The sequence below is a fragment of the Trachypithecus francoisi genome, unplaced genomic scaffold (genome assembly GCF_009764315.1).
Source record: "Trachypithecus francoisi isolate TF-2019V2 unplaced genomic scaffold, Tfra_2.0 Lachesis_group6, whole genome shotgun sequence".
Classification (NCBI taxonomy): domain Eukaryota; kingdom Metazoa; phylum Chordata; class Mammalia; order Primates; family Cercopithecidae; genus Trachypithecus; species Trachypithecus francoisi.
The window spans coordinates 105608761-105634479 of NW_022681471.1; the positions used below are offsets into that span (position 1 = coordinate 105608761).

The 25719-nt window shown below is 36.3% G+C and overlaps 1 protein-coding gene across 1 annotated transcript in view; it reads left to right on the forward strand.

Annotated features, from left to right (window-relative positions):
* Positions 1–25719, forward strand: part of DMD (dystrophin) — a 2224438-nt gene that overhangs the window by 1035704 nt on the left and 1163015 nt on the right. Inside the window, 1 exon segment of the mRNA XM_033201414.1 lies at positions 12979–13126. Coding sequence (XP_033057305.1) covers positions 12979–13126 — 148 coding nt within the window.

A 25719-nucleotide genomic window follows, 5' to 3' on the forward strand; every position in this document is an offset into this window, starting at 1 on the left:
GATATTTATGGTGTTTCCCCCTAAGCCAAAATATAGTGCTTAATTAAGGTCCCCTTGGCCCCCTAAAAACCTCTTAGGTCAAGTTTCTGATATGTGTGTATACTTATATACATATTAAAGTACATGTATGATTGTGTGCACTTTCAGATCAAAAAGTCCTCATTTATCTAAAGCGATTTTAGTTTATTGGTGAGGCTTTTCTGTTATAGCCTCCTCCTCCACAGATCTGCCTGTGTAGAGATTTAAGCCCATTAAGAGACCAGCAAAGTTTAAACAACACTTTAGAAATCTAAAGAATTTTAAGATTCCTAGAACTTAAAGTATAATAATAATAAAAAAGAATTTTAAGATTTATGTTAATAGTCTTAGTGATAACCTGAATTGTTTGTGAGTTCTTACAATAATGCAATCAGCATTTAACTAATTTTTTTATATAAATTTAAGTTATACAAGCACAGTTTTGTTATATGGATATATTACAGAGTGGTGAAGTCTGGTCTTTTTGTGTACCCATGATGCAAATGATGTACTGTGTCTCCATTAAGCAATTTCCTATCCTTCGCCCCTGTCCCACCCTCTGACCCTTCTGAGTCTCCAGTGTCTGTTATCCCACACTCTGTGTATACACATTATTTAGCTCCCACTTGTAAGTGAGAACATGCGGTATTTGACTTACTGTTTTTGAGTTATTCCACTTAAAATGACCGCCAGTTCCAACCATGTTGCTGCAAAAGAGTTGATTTCATTCTTTACTATGGCTTTGTAGTATTCAATTGGGTATATGAAATTGTTTATTCCGTATGCAATTTCTCCTCTCTCTCTCTCTCTCTCTCTCTGTGTGTGTGTGTGTGTGTGTGTGTGTGCGTGTGTGTATAAAAGCTAAGACTTAGAAGCTAGGATAGACACAATAGAATACTACACAATGGAATACATTCATTCACACACATATAAAGAACATGTGGAGATACATCTCCCTAAATGTCACAGTCCCTAAATGTGTGTTCTCATATTTAAATTAGCTCTCAGTAAATTTGTGCAAAGTATATTATTCTTTTTAGGATGGTGTCGAGCTTACTAAATTATTTATCTTGAAGAATCATCGTTTTGTGTCTTTTATTAATGAAAACAACAATTATGCGATTGCTGATATATTTGGAAAACGATTTCTGATGTAGATTGATTTCTTTTTCTAAATTCTATATCTGTTAAAAATTTAGAGATTACTAACTGTTAATATCGATAATACTAAATTTTATTGCTATTTATAACTTGGAGTGTACTTTCATGCTCCTGAAAAAGCTGAATGAGGCAGGCAATGTTACTCTTGGTTTACGTGTGAGATAACTGAGACTCAGAAGTAAAATAATGTATCCAAGTATTTATGGCTCTTAAATGGAAGATATAAGGGGTTCATGAAATTACTCATGGACTTTTTTATTCATTCATTCAGTTATTAAAATGTATTAAACATTTGTCATGTACCAGGAACAGTGCTTAGTACCAGAAATTCAAAGGTGAATAAAACATCTTCCTTCTTCTAAGAGGTACATAGTGTACTGGAACAAACAGCCTTGTAAATACATAATTAGAACATGAAGTAGTATGTTAATAGAGGTTTTCACAAAGCTGTGGAAGCTTGTCTTATGGAGTAACTAATTCCGAGAGAGACAAGCCTCACAGAATAGTGACATTTTCGATAGGGTGGCATTCTAGGAGACAGAAAAAGGCCCACAGTAAAAAAGGAATTTTGATTGTTATGAAAATTTTCAGATATTCTATGTTTTCAGTATAGTATACATGGTGGGCTATGTGAATGTTTGTATAGGGACCAAAGTAGGAAGTGAGGTTATCTGTTAAAGAGTGTTGAGAAACTGAAAATAGGGAGAGATGAGTTGGAATATGCTGAGGAAAAGTTATTAGGAGTTTTCAAGAAAGGCCATGACAGTGGGGCTAGAGAGAACAGGCTAGATTAAATAGTCATTTCTGGTTTAGAATTGATAAAATATAGAGACAAGCATGATAAGAAAGAAAATGAGAAGTAAAGGATGGCCTCAAGATTTCTAGCTGGGAAATCACTGACTAAAATTAAAACTAAGGACTGGATTAGGGCATTCTTGCATTGCTATAAAGAAATACCTGAGACTGGGTGTTTATAAAGTAAAGAGGTTTAATTGGCTCATGGTTCTGCAGGCTCTACAGGAAGCATAGCAACATCTATTTCTGGGGAGGCCTCAAGGAGCTTTTACTCATGGTGGAAGGCAGAGCAGGTGTAGGCATTTCACATGGCGAAAGCAGAGAGAGAGTTGGTGGCGGGAGTGGGTGGCTACACACTTTTAAACAAGCAGATTTTAGAGAACTCGCAAGCTCATTTTCATGAGGACAGTACCAAGAGAATGGTATTAACCATGAGAAACCGCCCTGATGATCCAATCACCTCCCACCAGGCCCCACCTCCAACATTGGGGATTACAATTTAATACGAGATTTGGGTGGGGACACAGATCCAAATCATATCAAAGACTTGCATGAGAAAATAAGGAATTGTTGACATAACATTTTTGAGGTTCACATCAAATGTTCTGATGAGGATAGTCCAAGGAACAGTTGGCTATAGAGCTCAGATAAGGGCTGACATTTGGAGCTGTGTCATAATCAGCCTAGATTAAGAGTCAATAATCTCCTGCCTATGGGCCAGTTCCACCCACCACTTGTTTTTGTAAAGTTGTATTGAATCCCAGCCATATCCATTTGCTTATGCTCCATGTATACCTTTTTTTGTACTGCAAGGCAGAGTTGAGTAGTTGTAACGAAAACCATATGGCCCACAAAACCTAAAATATTTATTCTCAAGATCTTTGTAGATAAAGTTTGCCAATCCCTGCTGTAGATGTTTGTTGAACCTTTGAAAGCAAATGAGGTTTCATAAGGCAATGTCCATACAAGACATTTAACAGTTTACCTATAAAAGTTAGAATTCCTTTTGAGGGGAACATATGCTAGTCTCCATTAAGCACAGTAGAAGAGTCCCCTATAATTGGAAAGAGGTCATATTAGGTGTTTTTGCTGGTGATGCAGGTCAAAGAAAATTTGTCTTTGCTGTTTATTCAGAATGCAATAAGTGAAGTTATGAGAAATAAGGGGAAAAATGTGTAGAATTTCAACAGTGAAGAGAGGGGATAAAGGCATGAGAATGAGTTCCTAAACTCAAGTATTATAAACACTGTGAGAAACTTAAAATCAAAGTATGACTCCAAACGTATTCGAAGCCTGAGAACAAGGCTCACAACCTGGGGAGGATTAGAGATCAATAAATAGAGTGTTACAAAGTAAAATGTCAATCCAGAGCTGTAAAAATATCAGCATTGAATATACTGAAAGCAGTAAAACTGAATGAGAATGCTATCATTTTATACTACTGTGTTTGTTTATTTCTTTGCCTTGTTCTATAAATATTTTAAATTATAACATTTTTATTAACAGTGAGAGCAGAACTACCAGAGCGAGCGGATCAAAATTGGGACAGATGCTTTTCACTGCACACTTATTTTTCTGCTGTTCATGCATTATCTTGTACAGCATACATGTTTTACCTAAAAAAATTAAAATTGAGTCTTCTGCTTAGAAAAAAGTATACATGCTGTTTCAAACCATATACAAAAATAAAATCCCAGAAGATTAAAAACCAACATGAGAAAAAAACAAATCGATAAAGCTTTTACAGTAAAATAGAGGAGAATATGTCAATTAATATTGGGTAACAAAAGAATTGCTTACACAAATGATGAAGCACTAATCGTGAATAAAAATAATAAACTGGACTACATTGAATATTAATAACATCTATACATCAGAAGACAGCACTGAGAGAGTAAAAATGAAACCCACAGAGTGGGAGAAATTATTTGGAATACACACATAATGGATGAAGTGTGTGTATTCCTAATTATGAAGAATTCCTACAAATCTTTCAGAAAAGTACAGATAATCCAATAGAAAAATGGAAAAAAGTTCTTGAAAAGTGAACCATGGCACGAAAAGGGCTTGTGGCCTGCTGACAATATTCTATACCTTGACCAGGATGGCATTTTAAAGTGATCACTTTATAGTAAATATCTAATGCGTTTTATGCATCATAGTAATGTTAAGATTTTTGTCATCTTTACAAAATAAATCCAAATGGCCAATAAATATATAAAGAATTTCTAAGTCCCATTAATGGTCCAGGCCATGCAAATTAAAACTAAAATGAAATATCACTGCTTACCAACTAGAATCATTGAAATTTATAAGTCTGACAATTCCCTGTGGTGGTGAGAATATACAGCAATTAGAAATTTCACACAGTGTTCTTGATCTGTGAATTGTAAATAGAAGTATGAACTTACACTACTGCTTCTTAGAGTGAAATCCATTTGGCACTCTTCAGTAAATTCAAAGATCTACATAACCTATAGCCCATCAATTTCACTTCTGTATATATACTCTACAGAAATGCGTGTGTTCCTATTCCAGGAGACATATTTGTGAATGTCATAGCAGCAAAGTAATAGCCCCAAACCAAAAACTACTTCAGTATTCATTAATAGTAAAATTTGCTATGGCTTGAATATGTCTCTTTCAAAATTCAGGTGTCGATAATGTGCTAGTACTAAGAGGTAGGGCGTTTAAGTGATGATTAGCCATGAGGGCTCCTCCTTTGTTAATAAAACTAAGACCCTTATAAAGAAGGCTTCATGCAGCATTCAGTTCGCTTGCTCTCTTGCCCTTCTACCTTCTGCCATGTGAAGATACAGCAGGAAGGCCTCACCAGACACCAAATACCAGAACCTTTATCTGGGACTTTCCAGCCTCCAGAACTGTGAGTGAATACATTTCAATTATTTGTAAATTATCCAGTCTCAGGCATTTTGTTATAACAGCACAAACAGACTAAGATAATCATACAGTGAAAAATTAATCAACAACTAATAAGCAAAGATGTAGATAATCTTGAAACTATGATATGGAGTGTTCCATTTGGCTCCTGGAAGTTTTATTTCTTGGTCTGGGTGATAGTTATAATGGGTTTATATGAATTGTTCCCTATATTATGTTTCACAACAAAAAGCATTTAAAAAGTAAATATATGTAATATACTCAGAGATAGGCATGGCCAACCATGCATTCCATGCTGAAGTAATGATTCAGAGTTCATCCGCAGTCTAATGACATTGCCTATTTAAATACTTTAAGTCCTGAAATTGAAGAAGGTAATTTCTTAAGAAGGAATTTGTAATTTATGGGTCTATTCATCACCAGAGAGACACTAGCATGTCTCAGGTTCTATGTTGCTTATTTTATTAGCATTTAAAATCTTAAGCCAAATAGAGGTAGACTAATAATGACAACAACTACTACTACTCATATTTGTTGAACACTGCCAGACACTGTTCTAAGAAATGTGCATTTTCATTTGTAACTGAGCTTACTTGAATCTCTTCTCTTTTTTTCTTGTTTAACTAGTGGTCTATCAATTTTATCTTTTCAAAGAGTCGACATTTTGTTTCATTGATCTTTTCTATTTTTTGTCTCAATTTCATTTAGTTCTGCTCTGATATTCGTTATTTCTTTTCTTCCGAAGCTTTGTGTTTGCTTTGTTGTTGATTCTCCAGTTCCTCGAGGAGTGATGTTAGGTAGTCAGACTGTGATTTTTCAGGCTTTTTGATGTAGTCATTTAGTGCTAGAAAATGTCCTGTTAGCACTGCTTTTGCTGTATCCCAGAGGTTTTGAACAACATATATTGTTGTGAACGTGGTGAAAATGGAACACTTGTACACTGCTGGTGATTGTAAATTACTACAATCTATATGGAAAACAGTATGAAGATTTCTTAAAGAACTAAAAGTAGATCTAACATTTGATCCAGAAATCTCACTACCGGGTATTTAACCAGAGGAAGAGAAGTCATTATATCAAAAAGACACTGGCACGCATATGTTTATAGCAACACAATTCACAATTGCAAAGATATGGAACCAACCTAAGTGCCAGTTGACCAATGAGTGGATAAAGAAAATGTGGCATATATTTTCATATACTGTGAAATGCTACTCAGCCATATACCATGCAATACTACTCAGCCATAGAAAATAATGAAATAATGTCGGCCGGGCGCGGTGGCTCAAGCCTGTAATCCCAGCACTTTGGGAGGCCGAGACGGGCGGATCACGAGGTCAGGAGATCGAGACCATCCTGGCTAACACGGTGAAACCCCGTCTCTACTAAAAATACAAAAACTAGCCGGGCGAGGTGGCGGGCGCCTGTAGTCCCAGCTACTCGGGAGGCTGAGGCAGGAGAATGGCGTAAACCCAGGAGGCGGAGCTTGCAGTGAGCTGAGATCCGGCCACTGCACTCCAGTCCGGGCGACAGAGCGAGACTCCGCCTCAAAAAAAAAAAAAAAAAAAAAAAAAAAAAAGAAATAATGAAATAATGTCTTTTGCAGCAACTTTGATGGAGTTGGATGCCATTATTCTGAGTGAAGTAATTCAGGATGGAAAACCAAATACTGTATATTCTCACTTATAAGTGGGAGCTACGCTGTGGGTACACAAAGGCAGACAGAGTAGTAGAATGGACTTTGAAGACTCAGAAGGGGCAGAGTGGGAAGGGAGTGAGGGATAAAAAGTTACATATTGGGTGTAATGTACACTACTTGGGTGACATGTGCACTAAAATATCTGATTTTACTTCTATACAATTAATTCATGTAACCAAAAATCACTTGTATTCCAAAGTCTATTGATTGTTTTAAAAACATTAATAAAATAAAGATGTAAAAAAATTTATATATACTCATTTATTAGCTCCCACAATTAACGTTAGGAGGTTAGTACTTCATAATTGGTAGTATACTTATCTTTTATTAAATAATTGTATTACTTAGGACGTTGAGGGGTGGGGAGAAGTAGCAAGGTACTATGATTTGGGCAGATAACTAACCTTTATTTATTGGCACATATTTGGACCACGAGACACTAGCCAAGGTCCATCCTCCTCACCTAATCAAAGATGAAATATGTGGAATGAAGTAATCAGCAGCCCAAGCTGAGTTTGCAGACCTAAGTGTAAAACAACAATGGATATGTCAGAAGGCTACTAGGGTGTTTTTTATTTAAATCTATTTCATGGAATTGACTACCACCTTAATGGCCCGAAAGTGTTAAAGTATGTCCCAGAGTACTGAATTACTCCCTAAATGTAATTTATGCTTGAGAATAATCTGACTAACTTGATTTAGAACAGCAGGAAATAAGTTATGCTGCACATAAATGAAGCAGCAGTGTAATTTTAAATACCGGTTGCATAGTGAATGAGAATTTTAATATTTGCAAAATTCTAAAATCACTTGATTTATTATCCATATGTTTATACTGACATTTTTTTTGCCCTTTATTAAGTTCCATCTATATTTCTTATTACTGCCAAGAAAAAAAAACTTTTTTCCTAGAAATATTACAGAAGGCAAAAATTATGTTTGTTTCCCTGAATGCTATTTTTGATGTCTCTACTCGTTTCTAGTTGTTACCATTTACTTCTTCATTCGTGGGCAGTCCAATTAATGGAGCAAGGAAAATTTAGAGAGGACAGTGACTAATTAGATATTAAATGTATAAATCTAACATTGTAAAACCAGAAAAAAATATATATTTTTTCATTTGGAAGTTTCCTTGGTGGAAAAGAGTTTAAGTTTATAAGTAGTCATGATAAAAAATGTAATTTTACATAGTAAATTCAAGAGCATATTAAATTCAGCACATATTAAATACTGAAAAGTGTACTTTAAAATTTTATGTGAGGCTTGAAATGGAGTTTAAAGTATTATTACTCGCTTTAAATGTCATCACATGTAAAGCCCATGATTTTATTCTTTAGTATTTTGTTTGAATAGTTACTTATTTCAACAGTAATTTCAATAATAAAATTAAATCAACTTTACAGTTTTCAAAGGTTTAGCAGTTGCGTGCTGTAATAAATACTTCATATTTATATATTTATAAAGTGACAGCGTAAGTCATTTTTATTAGGTCCTTGAGGATGCAAAAGTTTGGATTATACAAGGAGACAAGAGAAAAAGGGAGAAGGGTATTTCAGAAATATGCTATTGATACGCAAATTCACAGTCCTAAGGCAGAAGCAGGGGTTGGGCAAAAAGTCCTTCCTGCCTCCCTCTTGTGGGCCTGGAACAATGGTGTAAATGGAAGGCCTGTTCCCCTTCTCTTCCTACCTCCAGCTCTGTCTTACAGAGCTACGGGTACCATGATCAAGTATATGAACCCTTATAGTTTTCTTCTCTGGGAGAATGTAAAGGAAAGATAACTTGTAGAAAGGAAAAGAATTCAGGGTGAGAGGGGGATTTGTTGAATTTGGTAGAGGATGGCAACTATCAATATGATGAGTGATTGAGAAACAAGTCTGTGCAACAGGTTTGAAATTGAAAATCTTTGAGGTATACAGGGTCCTGAAATGAAGAATTGGCATTTATAGCAGTATATTGGAGAAACAGTCACCTCCTAGTAGCTGAAAGTGTTGGCAAAAGTATAGTTCAAGTGATTGGGTAGGAGAAACAACAAACCAAGAGTGGGGACTCATGGTTGCTACAAAGGTGGAGTGGTAAGTCGTGACCAACTGGTGCTTCTCTGTGCTGTGGTTAGCTGCTGACTGTTTCTCAGACTGTGGTAGCAGGAGGAGGGTTGGAGTTAGCAGTCATTAGCATATGAGACTGCCATTTTAAAAATATTTTATTTTTCTGACTCAAAATATGAAAAGCACATTGTAGACAAATTGAAAAATATAGAAAAATCATGAGGTCAGGAGATCGAGACCATCCTGGCTAACACGGTGAAACCCCGTCTCTACTAAAAATAAAGAAAATTAACTGGGCACGGTGGTGGACACCTGTAGTCCCAACTACTCGGGAGGCTGAGGTAGCAGAATGGCGTGAACCCGGGAGGCAGAGCTTGCAATGAGCCAAGATCGCACTACTGCACTCCAGCCTGAGTGACAGTGGGAGACTCCGTCTCAAAAAAAAGAAAGTATATAATAAAATTAAAATAAATATAGTCTCACCAGTATGGAACAATGCTACCTATGTTGCATAGTTTTCCTAGATTCTCATTCAGAAGCAACTCTTTGACTCCATGATGCAAATACATTTGCAGTTCGTTTTTAAAGGGAATAAACTCTTAAGATATATTGATAGGTCATTCATTGTATGTTATATACCACTGAAAATACGTGAATGCTAAATCATTACTAAACATGCAAAAACATTCCCAGGATCATTTTGTTGTGGAAGGATATAATGTATCTGAATAACTCTAGAATACCATTAATTATCAAAGGCAACATTCTTACTTTTCACTAACTATAGTTAGAGAATAGCTCTTTGGCTACCTTCGGTTGCCTTTTTTATGCTACCAAAATGCTGTCTGTTTTACATGATTTTAAAGGTTACGCATATAATTATTCATTAAATACAATGTCTGAAAAGAGCCCGCATTGTCAAGACAATCCTAAGTCAAAAGGACAAAGCTGGAGGCGTCACGCTACCTGACTTCAAGCTATACTACAAGGCTACAGTAACCAAAACAGCATGGTACTGATACCAAAACAGAGATATAGACCAATGGAACAGAATAGAGTCCTCAGAAATAATACCACACATCTACAGCCATCTGATCTTTGACAAACCTGAGAGAAACAAGAAATGGGGAAAGGATTCCCTATTAATAAATGGTGCTGAGAAAATTGGCTAGCCATAAGTAGAAAGCTGAAAGTGGATCCTTTCCTTACTCCTTATACGAAGATTAATTCAAGATGGATTAGAGACTTAAATGTTAGACCTAATACCATAAAAACCGTAGAAGAAAACCTAGGTAATACCGTTCAGGACATAGGCATGGGCAAGGACTTCATGTCTAAAACACCAAAAGCAACAGCAGCAAAAGCCAAAATTGACAAAGGGGATCTAATTAAACTAAAGAGCTTCTGCACAGCAAAAGAAACTACCATCAGAGTGAACAGGCAACTGCAGAATGGGAGAAAATGTTTGCAATCTACTCATCCAACAAAGGACTAATATCCAGAATCTACAAAGAACTCAAACAAATATACAAGAAAAAAACAACCCCATCAAAAAGTGGGCAAAGGATACGAACAGACATTTCTCAAAAGAAGACATTCATACAGCCAGCAGACACATGAAAAAATGCTCATCATCACTCGCCATCAGAGAAATGCAAATCAAAACCACAATTAGATAGCATCTCACACCAGTTAGAATGGCAATCATTAAAAAGTCAGGAAACAACAGGTGTTGGAGAGGATGTGGAGAAATAGGAACACTTTTACACTGTTGATGGGATTGTAAACTAGTTCAAGCATTATGGAAAACAGTATGGCAATTCCTCAAGGATCTAGAACTAGATGTTCCATATGACCCAGCCATCCCACTACTGGGTATATACCCAAAGGATTATAAATCATGCTGCTATAAAGACACATGCACACGTATGTTTATTGCGGCACTATTCACAATAGCAAAGACTTGGAATCAACCCAAATGTCCACCAGTGACAGACTGGATTAAGAAAATGTGGCACATATACACCATGGAATACTATGCAGCCATCAAAAAGGATGAGTTTGCGTCCTTTGTAGGGACATGGATGCAGCTGGAAACCATCATTCTTAGCAAACTATCACAAGAAGAGAAAACCAAACACCGCATGTTCTCACTCATAGGTGGGAACTGAACAATGAGATCACTTGGACTCGGGAAGGGGAACATCACACACCGGGGCCTATCATAGGGGAGGGGGGAGGGATTGCGTTGGCAGTTATACCTGCTGTAAATGATGAATTGATGGGTTCTGACAAGTTGATGGGTGCAGCACCCCAACATGGCACAAGTATACATATGTAACAAACCTGCACGTTATGCACATGTACCCTAGAACTTAAAGTATAATTTAAAAAAAAAAAATCCCTATTTTTCTAATTGAAAAAAAAAGAATGCAATGTACATGTAGATACATTCTTAAATTTTAGGTAGTTAATAAAAATAAGGGGGAAAAAACTCTAGAACTATCACTTTCAATTTAACTGATAAGGTGAAACTTCATCTTGGAAAAATAAAATATTTCACAGGAGAGCATGTGCAGTGGTAGAAAGGTGCCATTGAAACAAGAGATATTTGGGTTAGAAGCCTCTCTCTACTATTTAATACCATTTTCACCTTTTGGCAAATTACTTGGCCTCTGTTTTCTCCAATGGAAAATGAGAATAATATTGCTATGCTGCAGGGTTATTGTAGGTGTCAATGAAATGATATGACTGACACTGTAAAAGCACAGAGCCCGGTGCCTGGCTATTAGTAACTGTTTCATAAATGTTAATTCATTTCTCTGCCCAGTACATCAGTAGGCAGATGTAGCAATTTTAAAATTCTAGTGTTACTTTAAATTCCTGAATGAAGGTAGAGGACTGAAAAGATATCATGGTATTCAAAAGTATGATCCATTGCTACTTAAGAATAGAGTTCAGAAAAGCTTGACAGATTCCTGTACTCTGAGGCAGCACCATAGCCAGTAATCTTTAGGATGGCTTTTGGTTTAGTGCTCACAAATGCTTGCTTGGACAGGTCCCAGGAGATCTGGTAGACTGTAAGTCCAATAAGATTTCAAATCCTACTTTATAGCAGTGTTTTTCACCTTGACTGTGCATTGAAATCACCTGGATGCTTTGCAAAATAACAATGTCAGCATCCAACCTCCAGAAATACTGATTAAGTTGGTCTGGAGTGGAGCCCCAGGGTCACTGTTTGGTTATTGTTGTTGCTGTTTTTTTAAATGCCCCGGTTGATTCTTATGTGCAACTGTCTTAGGTAAACATAAAGCCCTGGTTCATATTATTTCTGTCTCAGTCTCTTTTATGACTGGAAGGTGACCAATGCTTGCTTCCTAATATTCTTTCCATGTGCGATACTAACACATTTGACTTGTACTAAGTTCCTGCAGTATTCCAATCCAAAATTTTAGTGGATACAATAAAATAAGTAGGATTAAAGAAGGCATCACATAGTTTAGTTTATCAGTTAGTTAAATGCTTACATCTGAGCCTACAATATGAATTACATCTGTCATATTATTTTAAATATTGACAGAATCTTTAATGATAGTGATGAATTATTGATTTATTGGTGTGATAATGGTATTTTAGTTATATTTTTAGTTTTATTTGTGATAACTATATGTATTTATGGGGTGAGTGTGATGTTTTGGTGTAATGTTTCATTGTGTAATGATCAAATCAGATTACTTAACGTATCCATAACCTCGAACATTTATAATTTCTCTGTGGTGAGAACATTTAAAATTCTCTTTCACTATTTTGAAATATACAGTACAATATTGTTAACTTTGTTCATCTTACTATGCTTATTACTCCTTTCAATTGATGAATAGACAGTTTTGGATCAAGAATAATATTGAAAGTGATCGAATTTATGAAGTCATTTAATTTGTATCCAAATATATTTTGAAATTGAATATATTGCTTCCAAATAATTTATTACAATGTTAAGATATTTGTAAATTTCTAGAATTTAAAAAATATATATATTCTTAGGAAAGAAAATGCTAATCGTCCAAAATGGTTGCTTTACCTTTCTTTTAATCAAGAAATATATTAACTTTAAATGGAAAAATTGCAACCTTCAGTTTAAAATCATCTTTTTTATTGAGCATGTTTAAAAAATTTTGTGGGTACATGCTAGGTGTATCTATTAATTTTTATTTGTTAATTGAAACTAAACTCTACAAATGCCAGAAACTATCAGAATATCTTTGTCAGTATAACCAAAAAATATATGCTGTATCTCTACAATCTGTTTTATATCATCCATTTATTTTTCTTGATCCATATTTTTTTTACCTGCAGGCGATTTGACAGATCTGTTGAGAAATGGCGGCGTTTTCATTATGATATAAAGATATTTAATCAGTGGCTAACAGAAGCTGAACAGTTCCTCAGAAAGACACAAATTCCTGAGAATTGGGAACATGCTAAATACAAATGGTATCTTAAGGTAAGTTTTTGATTTTTTTTTTCTAAATTGTATTTATCTTCATCACATCTGGACTGTTTAATTTCTTTAAGTTCAGGTTGTGAAGGATGATGGAAATGACTACTTTTGACTTTTGTTGTCATCATTATACATACTAGAAAGAAAATTATAATGATAATATTAGAGAAATGTGCTGTGGACTTTTTGTGTCAGGATGAGAGCATTTGCCTGGACAGAACTGGTTTATCTGATAAACTGCAAAAATATTGAATCCGTGACAAAAGGGAGCATCGTCTTAACAGCAAGGTGTTTTGTGGCTTTGGGGCAGTGTGTATTTTTGCCTTATGTTGGAACCGTTCCAGAAGGAGAACTTATGGCGTACTTAGCTATAATGAAGTTGCTAGAAATATCCATCATGACAAAATTACAGTTCTGTTTCCCTAAAGACAATTTGTAGTGATACTGCAATATTTCTATATATTCTATTGACAAAATGCCTTTTGAAATAGTCCAGAGGCCAAAACAATGCAGAGTTAATTGGTGGTACTTATTGACTTTTTTATGGTTTATGTTAATAGAGAAGCAACATGTGGATGATAACCAGTGTATAGTTTAATTTCAACTTGTTGTGTCCTTTGAATATGCAGGTAAAGATAGATTAGATTGTCGAGGATATAATTTGGTTCCTAAAATATATATTTTAGGCATAAGAAACATTGTGTTTATTACACAAAGGCTTAATTATGTTTGCATCTTTTTTTAGCTCAAATTGTTCATGTTGCAGTAGTCAATCAAGTGGATTTGAATTGTAGCCAATTTTTAATGCCAGAAAATACTGATTAAGACAGATGAGGGCAAAAAACACTCAGTAGTTTATTAAATAGTTTAGATATTTCAAAATGCTGAATTCACAAAAGCAATATCACATTTGACTTTACAGTCTTCATTCTCAAATATGTTTCTATAGTGAATATGTCTTTTGATATTAAGGAGTTAAGCATTTAAACGCCTATGTATATGATAAGCTATTTAAACACAGAAAATGAATATTTTTAAAATCTTGTGTAATCATATATATATCAATCAAACTTGTATGCACACCAGCATTGGCATTTGTATAGAGAGGAAATGTATGGATTCCCAATCTGCTTTAATATAGAAGATACATTTTAAAAATAGCACTGAAGTGAATTTTGGGCTAATGCAGCATAATGGGGTCTCTGCCTGAGAGGCAGAAATATATTAGAGTTATATAAAATGTTTTGGGGAGATATAGAAACCACTTGCCATTTTCAATGATATCCAACCCAGTAGTTATCTATTTTAATTTATATTTTATGATAAAATTAGTACTTATTGTGAAAAAAATCAAGCAACATAGAAATGTATAAAAGAAGTACTCTTTGGAGGATAGTTATTCAGTATGGATTTTGGTACATATTTCAGGTTGGGTTTCTTGGAAAGCCATTGTAAAATGGAGATTTGTATGTAGAAGGTTTATTAGGGAGTACTTTTATGATCAGGCAATTTGTTTTGACGTAACTTGGTGTAGTCCCCAGTTTTCTTCATGTTCCTTGTTCTTGAAGTCAGTTAAGCTCTTGAATCTGTGTATTTAACATTTCATCAAATTTAGAAAGCTTTCAGCCATTTTTTTTTGAAAAAATGGGACTCCAATTGTACATTTATTAGGCTCCTGAAACCTGCCCCCACTACTCACCGATGTTATGTTCATTTTCTTTTTAGTCTCTTTTCTCTGTAATTCATTTTATATAATCTCTATTGTCAAATAGACTCATCTTTTTCAAAGTCTAATCTATGGCTAATCCCATGTAGTATATATTTTTAACATCGGATATTTTCATCTCTTAGAAGTATAATTTGGGTCTTTTTTATTTCTTCCATGTGTCTACTCAACATGTTCAGTCTTTCCTCTACTTTCTTGATTATATGGAATACAGATATAATAACTGTTAGAATATTCTTCTCTACTAATTTTTTCATCTGTGTCTATTCTGGGTTAATTTAAATGGATGTATTTTTCTCCTCATTAAGGGTGTTATTTTACTGCTTCTTTGGATGACTGATAATTTTTGATTATATGCCAGACATTGTGAATTTTAACTTATTGAGTGCTTGATACTTCAAATAAATTCAAATATATTGAAATAAATATTTTTAACCCTTGTTCTGGAACCCAGTTAATTTACTTGGAAACAATTGATCTTTGGATAATCTTCTTTTTATGCTTTGGGGCTTGTGGGAGCAGGTGGTATTCTTAGCCACATGTGAGCTCTGGTGATTGTTCCCTTTAATTCTTTTGTGTAGTTCTTTCCTTAGCTTTGAGTGGTTTTCTCACATACATGAACTGATCAAGACTCAGCTGAATGTCCTCTGCGTATGTATCACCTCTCTGGTATTTTGCCCTGTGATCGCTAGTCAACCTTGGGCTGCTGAAACTCTCAGCTTCATCTTTTAACAAAAGCCTCCTGGCAGGGACCACTGTCCTTCAATGTCTGATGTTCCATATGTTGAAAACCATTGTAGCATATGTTTTGTCTTTTTTCTTTTTTTAAGTGTTTCAGCCAAGAGGTTAAGTACAGCCTCTTTTACTCCAACTTGGAAACAAGTCCAAAACAATTTTGATGTAATTTGATCTTTTAATACATTAACGTTACACAATTTTGTGAATATATCATAACTTTAAGTTTCCACAGACTGTCTAATGGTCCTCATTCTTGACAGTGTGGTTTAGTTGCAATTTATGAACATTTTATCAAAAGTTTTCCCCTCAATTGGATAATTTTTTTTTTTTAGATGGAGATTTGCTCTTGTCGCCCCAGGCTGGAGTGCAGTGGCAGGATCTCAGCTCACTGCAGCTTCTGCCTCTAGGCTTCAAGCGATTCTCCTGCCTCGGCCTCCCGAGTAGCTAGGATTACAGGTACCCGCCACCACGCCTGGCTAATTTTTGTATTTTTAGTAGAGACGAGGTTTCACCATGTTGGTCAGGCTGGTCTAGATCTCCGACCTCAGGTGATCTGCCCATCTCAACTTCCCAAAGTGCTGGAATTACAGACGTGAGCCACCATGCCCGGCCAACTGGATAATTTTAAAAAGACTATTTTATTTAGTCTATTTTTTTCTCAATCTGTAGATGAAATAAGAAAAATCATTCTAGATGTCCAAGGAAAAATTCTTTCAGAAAAGAGCTGTGAATGACATCACAAATCCCCCAAACAGTTAAGGTATTTCTTTCCTGGTTATTTTATGTCCAAAATCATGCATATGAACATATGCACACACACATGAATACATATACACGTACATAATATACCTTAAGGTTATCTTTCCATTCTGAGTAATTATCTTAAAATGGGTAAAATAAACCCTGTAAGATACCTTCATCGATAAGGCAAATCAAAGCTTTGGTAATTTCAGCTATCTTGACCATTGTTGATTGACTAATAATGAATAGGAGAATGAGTTTAAATATTTACTATGAAATTATTTTAGAAAACAGGGTGTAGACAGTGGCTGTTAGCAGACAATTCTTTGGCATGAGCCAGTAATGGTTACTGTGAAAAAAATGAACCAAGCAGCCCATATTTTAAACACATGAAGAAACACATTGGAGTTTGAAGCCTCGTATTTACAATTTTCCGTAAAGAAATAATTTTTAGATATGAAATACAACATAGGGATATGTTATAACCTTGTCCCTATATATTTTGATCAAATTGCATCTTTTCTTTTTCACTTTAAAAAAGAGAATTCAGTGCTTTAACTGAGGCTTAGTGTTGTCATTCAAAATGTACTGACTGCCAATAGCAGCAGAAAGATAATCCGGTTCCATGCAACTCTTTTTTTTTTTTTTTCCTTTGTCACGATTAAAGACAAAATTAAATATATGAATTAGTGCTTTTTGAAGATACTCCAAAGCAATATACCATGCCACTATGGAGAACCTCTCTAAAAATACCACATTTTTTTTTCTGAAAAAAATATCAATCATGTTATATGCCACTCAAATTGGTTTATTAATAAATTCATTGAATGATATCAGTATCTCTTAATGCATTCACTAAACAAGCAGGAATTGAGTGCATATACAAAGTTTTATCATCCACCAAAATAGTGATAATCCACATTAGGCTCTAATAGAAGTTTAGAAGAGGGGTTAAGAGGTTAAATGCTGGACTCAGAAAGACTGGATTCAAATCCCATGTCCTTTAGCTTAATAGTTGTAGAATGTTGTGAAAATATCTTAATTCTTTTCATGTCTCTGAAATCTCTTCTCTAAAATGGAAATATAAATGAGATGTCTATAAAGCCACTTGGAATAGCATTTTTCACAAAATAATTGCTCATTAAATGTAAGCCCCATTGTAACTAATCACTCTTTATAAGTGATTAGTTCATTTCAATACAAACTAAAACTTATTTACTGAATTATTGTCTCTAAACATCCACAATGCAGAAAAAACAACCTGGAAATTTCATAAAACCTTATTTTTATGTAGTAGAATTTCTTCTCAAAGCATAGCTCTTGGATTAGGAATTGAGGAAAATTCCAATTCAGCCAAATGCATCTGTTTCAGATAGCTGACACTTCTGCCTACTCATTTCCTAACTAACAAGAAGAAATGTTCATGGGAGTTTTCAAAGGAAAAGCTGAACACCATGAAGGAAAGTGACACAAATAATGTTAGCTCATATAGTGACAGGGTGAATTTGTGTGCTTTCAAGTACCTTCAGTGAAAATAGGAAAGCAGAAATTATAAAATGCCCTAACATTTAAATCTAGCATGTTCTTGTAGACTAGGAAAAAATAAGTTTTAAAACATGGACTATAATAGAATGAGATAGAAAATGTTTGCAGTTGCCAGTAGAGAAACAATAACAATTAGCATTAGATTGAGTATTTAAACTAGCTGAATATTTTTATTAATGGAAATGGCATCTGTTTTGTGAAATAATGCTGCTGAATGAACCATATTAAAAATGACCAGTGTTTCCTAAAGAACGTTGTCACAGACATACAAGCACGAGACCCTAAAATCTTAAGGTATTCCCTCTGAAATCGTCTTTAACACATTAACAGTAGTGGTATTGTTTAGATAAAGTTTTTTAGGCTTTGAATCAACAAATGTTAAGTAAACACGGGGAGCGCAACACCAGCGTGTTATTTTGACATGAATAAACTGCTGTTTTTAGGAAAAAAAAAAATATTGTCTTGTTAAGGTTAAGCTCATTGGTTTTCTGGTATCTTTTGCAATGTTATTGTGTTTTACTGCTCCATAACATATGTTATATGGCAAATGTGCAATATATTTATATATGTTGCTGTAAAGAAATGTAACAAAAAACTGTTTACTTTGTGATATAGCAGTAAAAATGTATTCATTGTCATTGAGAATACAGAAGTAAATATGAATTACATATGTCATATTTTAATGTACACATGGTCCCACCATCAAATGTTGAAAAACTTCTGAAGTATTATTTTATTTAAGAAAAATACACTCCCTTTTCTCAAATGTGAAATGTTCAGAGAGAATGGAAAATTACATATAAAGCATGTAGTTATAGCATGGGGACCCTGCTGTGATCTCTCAGATGAGGAACAAAAAGGAGAAAGAAAGAGCACACTGGTGCTTTGGAGTTGAGGAGGGAAGGCAGAAAAAAAAAAAGAGTACAGAAATGTCAAAGACAAGTTTAGCTGCTCTTCAGCTCTCCCTTTAGCTGCTCTTCAGCTCTGCCTTACCATGGTTATTACTGATTGAAGAAAAGTCTAAAGCACGTTTTAAAGGACCCAATTCTGAAGAGTTTAGATTCACAGAGCACAATGGAGTTGAAGCGACTCCTGCTCAAAAGTTTGAGACAAGCGAGTCCAAGAAAAGACTGTCCTCCTCTTAATGGAAATACCCAGATTTTCTCATTCTTCCCACCTTGCTTTCAGCACTCGCAGCCCGGAAAGCCCTTATATAACAGGTACTGCATTGAAAGGTCATTGACTTGTACAAAAATGATGAGTGCTGAATAGATGTGCATAGGTCACTGACAGTATCTGCTACAGAGAATGAGTTTTCGTATTTTTATTAGCATACACCTGCTTGACAATCTACTGCCTCAAAGAACTCGATAGCAGATAAGTGAATTTATATTAATACAGATTGAATTAAAGGATATCTAGAAAAAGGCATATGATGTAAAAAAAAATCAGATACAAGTATATTTTCTGTATAGTCAGTTTTTACAGTGTTGATTTCACCAGCTGGCTGCTGAGTTTGATGGCTTCTTAACAGTCGCACTGCTGAGATTCAAATGCTGATAGAAACTTTGATGGAAAAATCACTTGAGTAAATATTTCTACCATCTGTTGCCCTTCACTGGGACCCTAATGTTAACAATAATTCATACCATTGCTTGTCCTTTATATTTCCTCAGCAGTAATAAAATTTCATAAGATTTTGTTTTGTGGTCACAAAGCTACCCCGGTTTCTGTAACTAGAAGACGTACACGAGCATAAGGGAATCAGTGGGAAAATTTACTGCTAAGAGAATTTGTCTCTAGTCACTTACTTTAAGGTTGCAGCAATGTATAAGTGTGGGAATACATTTTTTTTTTTTTTTTTTTTTAATTTCTGTGACATTTTAATTAATTGGATTAAAAGCTTATTTTTAGGTTTCCTTATCAGAAAACGTCATTTAATCAATGAAGGTTTCCAAAATAAGTATTTTGCATAAATATTTTCAGTCCGACTTCATTGTGATACACATGATACAAATTTCTTTTTTTTTTTTTTTTTTTTTTTTTTTTTATTTTTTATTTTTTATTTTTTATTATACTTTAAGTTCTAGGGTACATGTGCATAACGTTTATATCATGTATAACTCCCCAATGCAATCCCTCCCTCCTCCCCCCTCCCCATGATAGGCCCCAGTGTGTGATGTTCCCCTTCCCGAGTCCAAGTGATCTCATTGTTCAGTTCCCACCTATGAGTGAGAACATGCGGTGTTTGGTTTTCTCTTCTTGTGATAGTTTGCTAAGAATGATGGTTTCCAGCTGCATCCATGTCCCTACAAAGGACGCAAACTCATCCTTTTTTATGGCTGCATAGTATTCCATGGTGTGTATGTGCCACATTTTCTTAATCCAGTCTGTCACAGATGGACATTTGGGTTGATTCCAAGTCTTTGCTATTGTGAATAGTGCCGCAATAAACATACGTGTGCATGTGTCTTTGTAGTAGAGTAATTTATAATCCTTTGGGTATATACCCAGTAGTGGGATGGCTGGGTCATATGGTACATCTAGTTCTAGATCCTTGAGGAATCGCCATACTGTTTTCCATAATGGTTGAACTAGTTTACAATCCCACCAACAGTGTAAAAGTGTTCCTATTTCTCCACATCCTCTCCAACATCTATTGTTTCCTGACTTCTTAATGATTGCCATTCTAACTGGTGTGAGATGGTATCTCATTGTGGTTTTGATTTGCATTTCTCTGATGGCGAGTGATGATGAGCATTTTTTCATGTGTCTGTTGGCTGTATGGATGTCTTCTTTTGAGAAATGTCTGTTCATATCCTTTCCCCACATTTTGATGGGGTTGTTTGTTTTTTTCTTGTATATTTGTTTGAGTTCTTGTAGATTCTGGATATTAGCCCTTTGTCAGATGAGTAGGTTGCAAAAATTTTCTCCCATTCTGTAGGTTGCCTGTTCACTCTGATGGTAGTTTCTTTTGCTGTGCAAAAGCTCTTTAGTTTAATGAGATCCCATTTGTCAATTTTGGCTTTTGCTGCCGTTGCTTTTGGTGTTTTAGACATGAAGTCCTTGCCCATGCCTATGTCCTGAATGGTACTACCTAGATTTTCTTCTAGGGTTTTTATGGTATTAGGTCTAACATTTAAGTCTCTAATCCATCTTGAATTAATTTTCGTATAAGGGGTAAGGAAAGGATCCAGTTTCAGCTTTCTACTTGTGGCTAGCCAATTTTCCCAGCACCATTTATTAAATAGGGAATCCTTTCCCCATTTCTTGTTTCTCTCAGGTTTGTCAAAGATCAGATGGCTGTAGATGTGTGGTATTATTTCTGAGGACTCTGTTCTGTTCCACTGGTCTATTTCTCTGTTGTGGTACCAGTACCATGCTGTTTTGGTTACTGTAGCCTTGTAGTATAGTTTGAAGTCAGGTAGCGTGACGCCTCCAGCTTTGTCCTTTTGACCTAGGATTGTCTTGGCAATGCGGGCTCTTTTTTGGTTCCATATGAACTTTAAAGCAGTTTTTTCCAATTCTGTGAAGAAACTCATTGGTAGCTTGATGGGGATGGCATTGAATCTATAAATAACTTGGGCAGTATGGCCATTTTCACGATATTGATTCTTCCTATCCATGAGCATGGTATGTTCTTCCATTTGTTTGTGTCCTCTTTGATTTCACTGAGCAGTGGTTTGTAGTTCTCCTTGAAGAGGTCTTTACATCCCTTGTAAGCTGGATTCCTAGGTATTTTATTCTCTTTGAAGCAATTGTGAATGGAAGTTCATTCCTGACTTGGCTCTCTGCTTGTCTGTTACTGGTGTATAAGAATGCTTGTGATTTTTGCACATTAATTTTGTATCCTGAGACTTTGCTGAAGTTGCTTATCAGCTTAAGGAGATTTTGGGCTGAGACGATGGGTTTTTCTAAATATACAATCATGTCATCTGCAAACAGGGACAATTTGACTTCTTCTTTTCCTAACTGGATACCCTTGATTTCTTTCTCTTGCCTGATTGCCCTAGCCAGAACTTCCAACACTATGTTGAATAGGAGTGGTGAGAGAGGGCATCCCTGTCTTGTGCCAGTTTTCAAAGGGAATTTTTCCAGTTTTTGCCCATTCAGTATGATATTAGCTGTGGGTTTGTCGTAAATAGCTCTTATTATTTTGAGGTACGTTCCATCAATACCGAATTTATTGAGCGTTTTTAGCATAAAGGGCTGTTGAATTTTGTCAAAAGCCTTTTCTGCATCTATTGAGATAATCATGTGGTTCTTGTCTTTGGTTCTGTTTATATGCTGGATTACGTTTATTGATTTGCGAATGTTGAACCAGCCTTGCATCCCAGGGATGAAGCCCACTTGATCATGGTGGATAAGCTTTTTGATGTGCTGCTGAATCCGGTTTGCCAGTATTTTATTGAGAATTTTTGCATCGATGTTCATCAGGGATATTGGTCTAAAATTCTCTTTTTTTGTTGTGTCTCTGCCAGGCTTTGGTATCAGGATGATGTTGGCCTCATAAAATGAGTTAGGGAGGATTCCCTCTTTTTCTATTGATTGGAATAGTTTCAGAAGGAATGGTACCAGCTCCTCCTTGTACCTCTGGTAGAATTCAGCTGTGAATCCATCTGGTCCTGGACTTTTTTTCGTGGGTAGGCTATTAATTGTTGCCTCAATTTCAGAGCCTGTTATTGGTCTATTCAGGGATTCAACTTCTTCCTGGTTCAGTCTTGGGAGAGTGTAAGTGTCCAGGAAATTATCCATTTCTTCTAGATTTTCTAGTCGATTTGCGTAGAGGCATTTATAGTATTCTCTGATGGTGTTTGTATTTCTGTGGGGTCGGTGGTGATATCCCCTTTATCATTTTTTATTGCGTCTATTTGATTCCTCTCTCTTTTCTTCTTTATTAGTCTTGCTAGCGGTCTGTCAATTTTGTTGATCTTTTCAAAAAACCAACTCCTGGATTCATTGATTTTTTGGAGGGTTTTTTGTGACTCTATCTCCTTCAGTTCTGCTCTGATCTTAGTTATTTCTTGCCTTCTGCTAGCTTTTGAATGTGTTTGCTCTTGCCTCTCTAGTTCTTTTAATTGTGATGTTAAAGTGTCAATTTTAGATCTTCCTGCTTTCTCTTGTGGGCATTTAGTGCTATAAATTTCCCTCTACACACTGCTTTAAATGTGTCCCAGAGATTCTGGTATGTTGTATCTTTGTTCTCATTGGTTTCAAAGAACATCTTTATTTCTGCTTCATTTCGTTATGTACCCAGTAGTCATTCAGGAGCAGGTTATTCAGTTTCCATGTAGTTGAGTGGTTTTGATTGAGTTTCTTAGTCCTGAGTTCTAGTTTGATTGCACTGTGGTCTGAGAGACAGTTTGTTATAATTTCTGTTCTTTTACATTTGCTGAGGAGTGCTTTACTTCCAATTATGTGGTCAATTTTGGAATAAGTGCGATGTGGTGCTGAGAAGAATGTATATTCTGTTGATTTGGGGTGGAGAGTTCTATAGATGTCTATTAGGTCCGCTTGGTGCAGAGATGAGTTCAATTCCTGGATATCCTTGTTAACTTTCTGTCTCGTTGATCTGTCTAATGTTGACAGTGGAGTGTTGAAATCTCCCATTATTATTGTATGGGAGTCTAAGTCTCTTTGTAGGTCTCTAAGGACTTGCTTTATGAATCTGGGCGCTCCTGTATTGGGTGCATATATATTGAGGAGAGTTAGCTCTTCCTGTTGAATTGATCCCTTTACCATGATGTAATGGCCTTCTTTGTCTCTTTTGATCTTTGATGGTTTAAAGTCTGTTTTATCAGAGACTAGGATTGCAACCCCTGCTTTTTTTTGTTCTCCATTTGCTTGGTAGATCTTTCTCCATCCCTTTATTTTGAGCCTATGTATGTCTCTGCATGTGAGATGGGTCTCCTGAATACAGCAGACTGATGGGTCTTGACTCTTTATCCAGTTTGCCAGTCTGTGTCTTTTATTGGAGCATTTAGTCCATTTACATTTAAGGTTAATATTGTTATGTGTGAACTTGATCCTGTCATTATGATATTAACTGGTTATTTTGCTCATTAGTTGATGCAGTTTCTTCCTAGCCTCGATGGTCTTTACATTTTGGCATGTTTTTGCAATGGCTGGTACCGGTTGTTCCTTTCCATGTTTAGGGCTTCCTTCAGGGTCTCTTGTAAGGCAGGCCTGGTGGTGACAAAATCTCTAAGCATTTGCTTATCTGTAAAGGATTTTATTTCTCCTTCACTGATGAAACTTAGTTTGGCTGGATATGAAATTCTGGGTTGAAAATTCTTTTCTTAAGAACGTTGAATATTGGCCCCCACTCTCTTCTGGCTTGTAGAGTTTCTGCCGAGAGATCTGCTGTTAGTCTGATGGGCTTCCCTTTGTGGGTAACCCGACCTTTCTCTCTGGCTGCCCTTAAGATTTTTTCCTTCATTTCAACTTTGGTGAATCTGGCAATTATGTGTCTTGGAGTTGCTCTTCTGGAGGAGTATCTTTGTGGCGTTCTCTGTATTTCCTGAATTTGAATGTTGGCCTGCCCTACTAGGTTGGGGAAGTTCTCCTGGATGATATCCTGAAGAGTGTTTTCCAACTTGGTTCCATTTTCCCCCTCACTTTCAGGCACCCCAATCAGACGTAGATTTGGTCTTTTTACATAATCCCATACTTCTTGCAGGCTTTGTTCATTTCTTTTTCTTCTTTTTTCTTTTGGTTTCTCTTCTCGCTTCATTTCATTCATTTGATCCTCAATCGCTGATACTCTTTCTTCCAGTTGATCGAGTCGGTTACTGAAGCTTGTGCATTTGTCACGTATTTCTCGTGTCATGGTTTTCATCTCTGTCATTTCGTTTATGATCTTCTCTGCATTAATTAGTCTAGCTGTCAATCTTCCACTTTTTTTTCAAGATTTTTAGTTTCTTTGCGCTGGGTACGTAATTCCTCCTTTAGCTCTGAGAAGTTTGATGGACTGAAGCCTTCTTCTCTCATCTCGTCAAAGTCATTCTCTGACCAGCTTTGATCCGTTGCTGGCGATGGGCTGCGCTCCTTTGCAGGGGGAGATGCGCTCTTATTTTTTGAATTTCCAGCTTTTCTGCCCTGCTTTTTCCCCATCTTTGTGGTTTTATCTGTCTCTGGTCTTTGATGATGGTGACGTACTGATGGGGTTTTGGTATAGGTGTCCTTCCTGTTTGATAGTTTTCCGTCTGACAGTCAGAAGGACTGTCTGTTGGTCTGTTGGAGATTGCTTGAGGTCCACTCCAGACCCTGTTTGCCTGGGTATCAGCAGCAGAGGTTGCCAAAGATAGAATATTGCTGAGCAGCGAGTGTACCTGTCTGATTCTTCCTTTGGAAGTTTCCTCTCAGGGATGACTCCACCCTGTGAGGTGTGGGGTGTCAGACTGCCCCTAGTGGGGGATGTCTCCCAGCTAGGCTACTCAGGGGTCAGGGACCCACCTGAGCAGGCAGTCTGTCCGTTCTCGGATCTCAACCTCCGCGTTGGGAGATCCACGGCTCTCCCCAAAGCTGTCAGACAGAGTCGTTCGCCTCTGCACCGCCCCCGCTGCTTTCCCTATTGGACCTCAGCTGTGGGCTGTCCCCAGAGGTGGAGTCTACAGAGACAGGCAGGTTTCCTTGAGCTGCTGTGAGCTCCACCCAGTTCCAGCTTCCCAGCGGCTTTGTTTACCTACTTAAGCCGCAGCAATGGCGGGCGCCCCTCCCCCAGCCTCGCTGCTACCTTGGGGATAGATCGCCGCAGACTGCTGTGTTAGCAGTGAGGGAGGCTCCGTGGGCGTGGGACCCTCCCGGCCAGGTGTGGGATATATTCTCCTGGTGTGCCTGTTTCCTT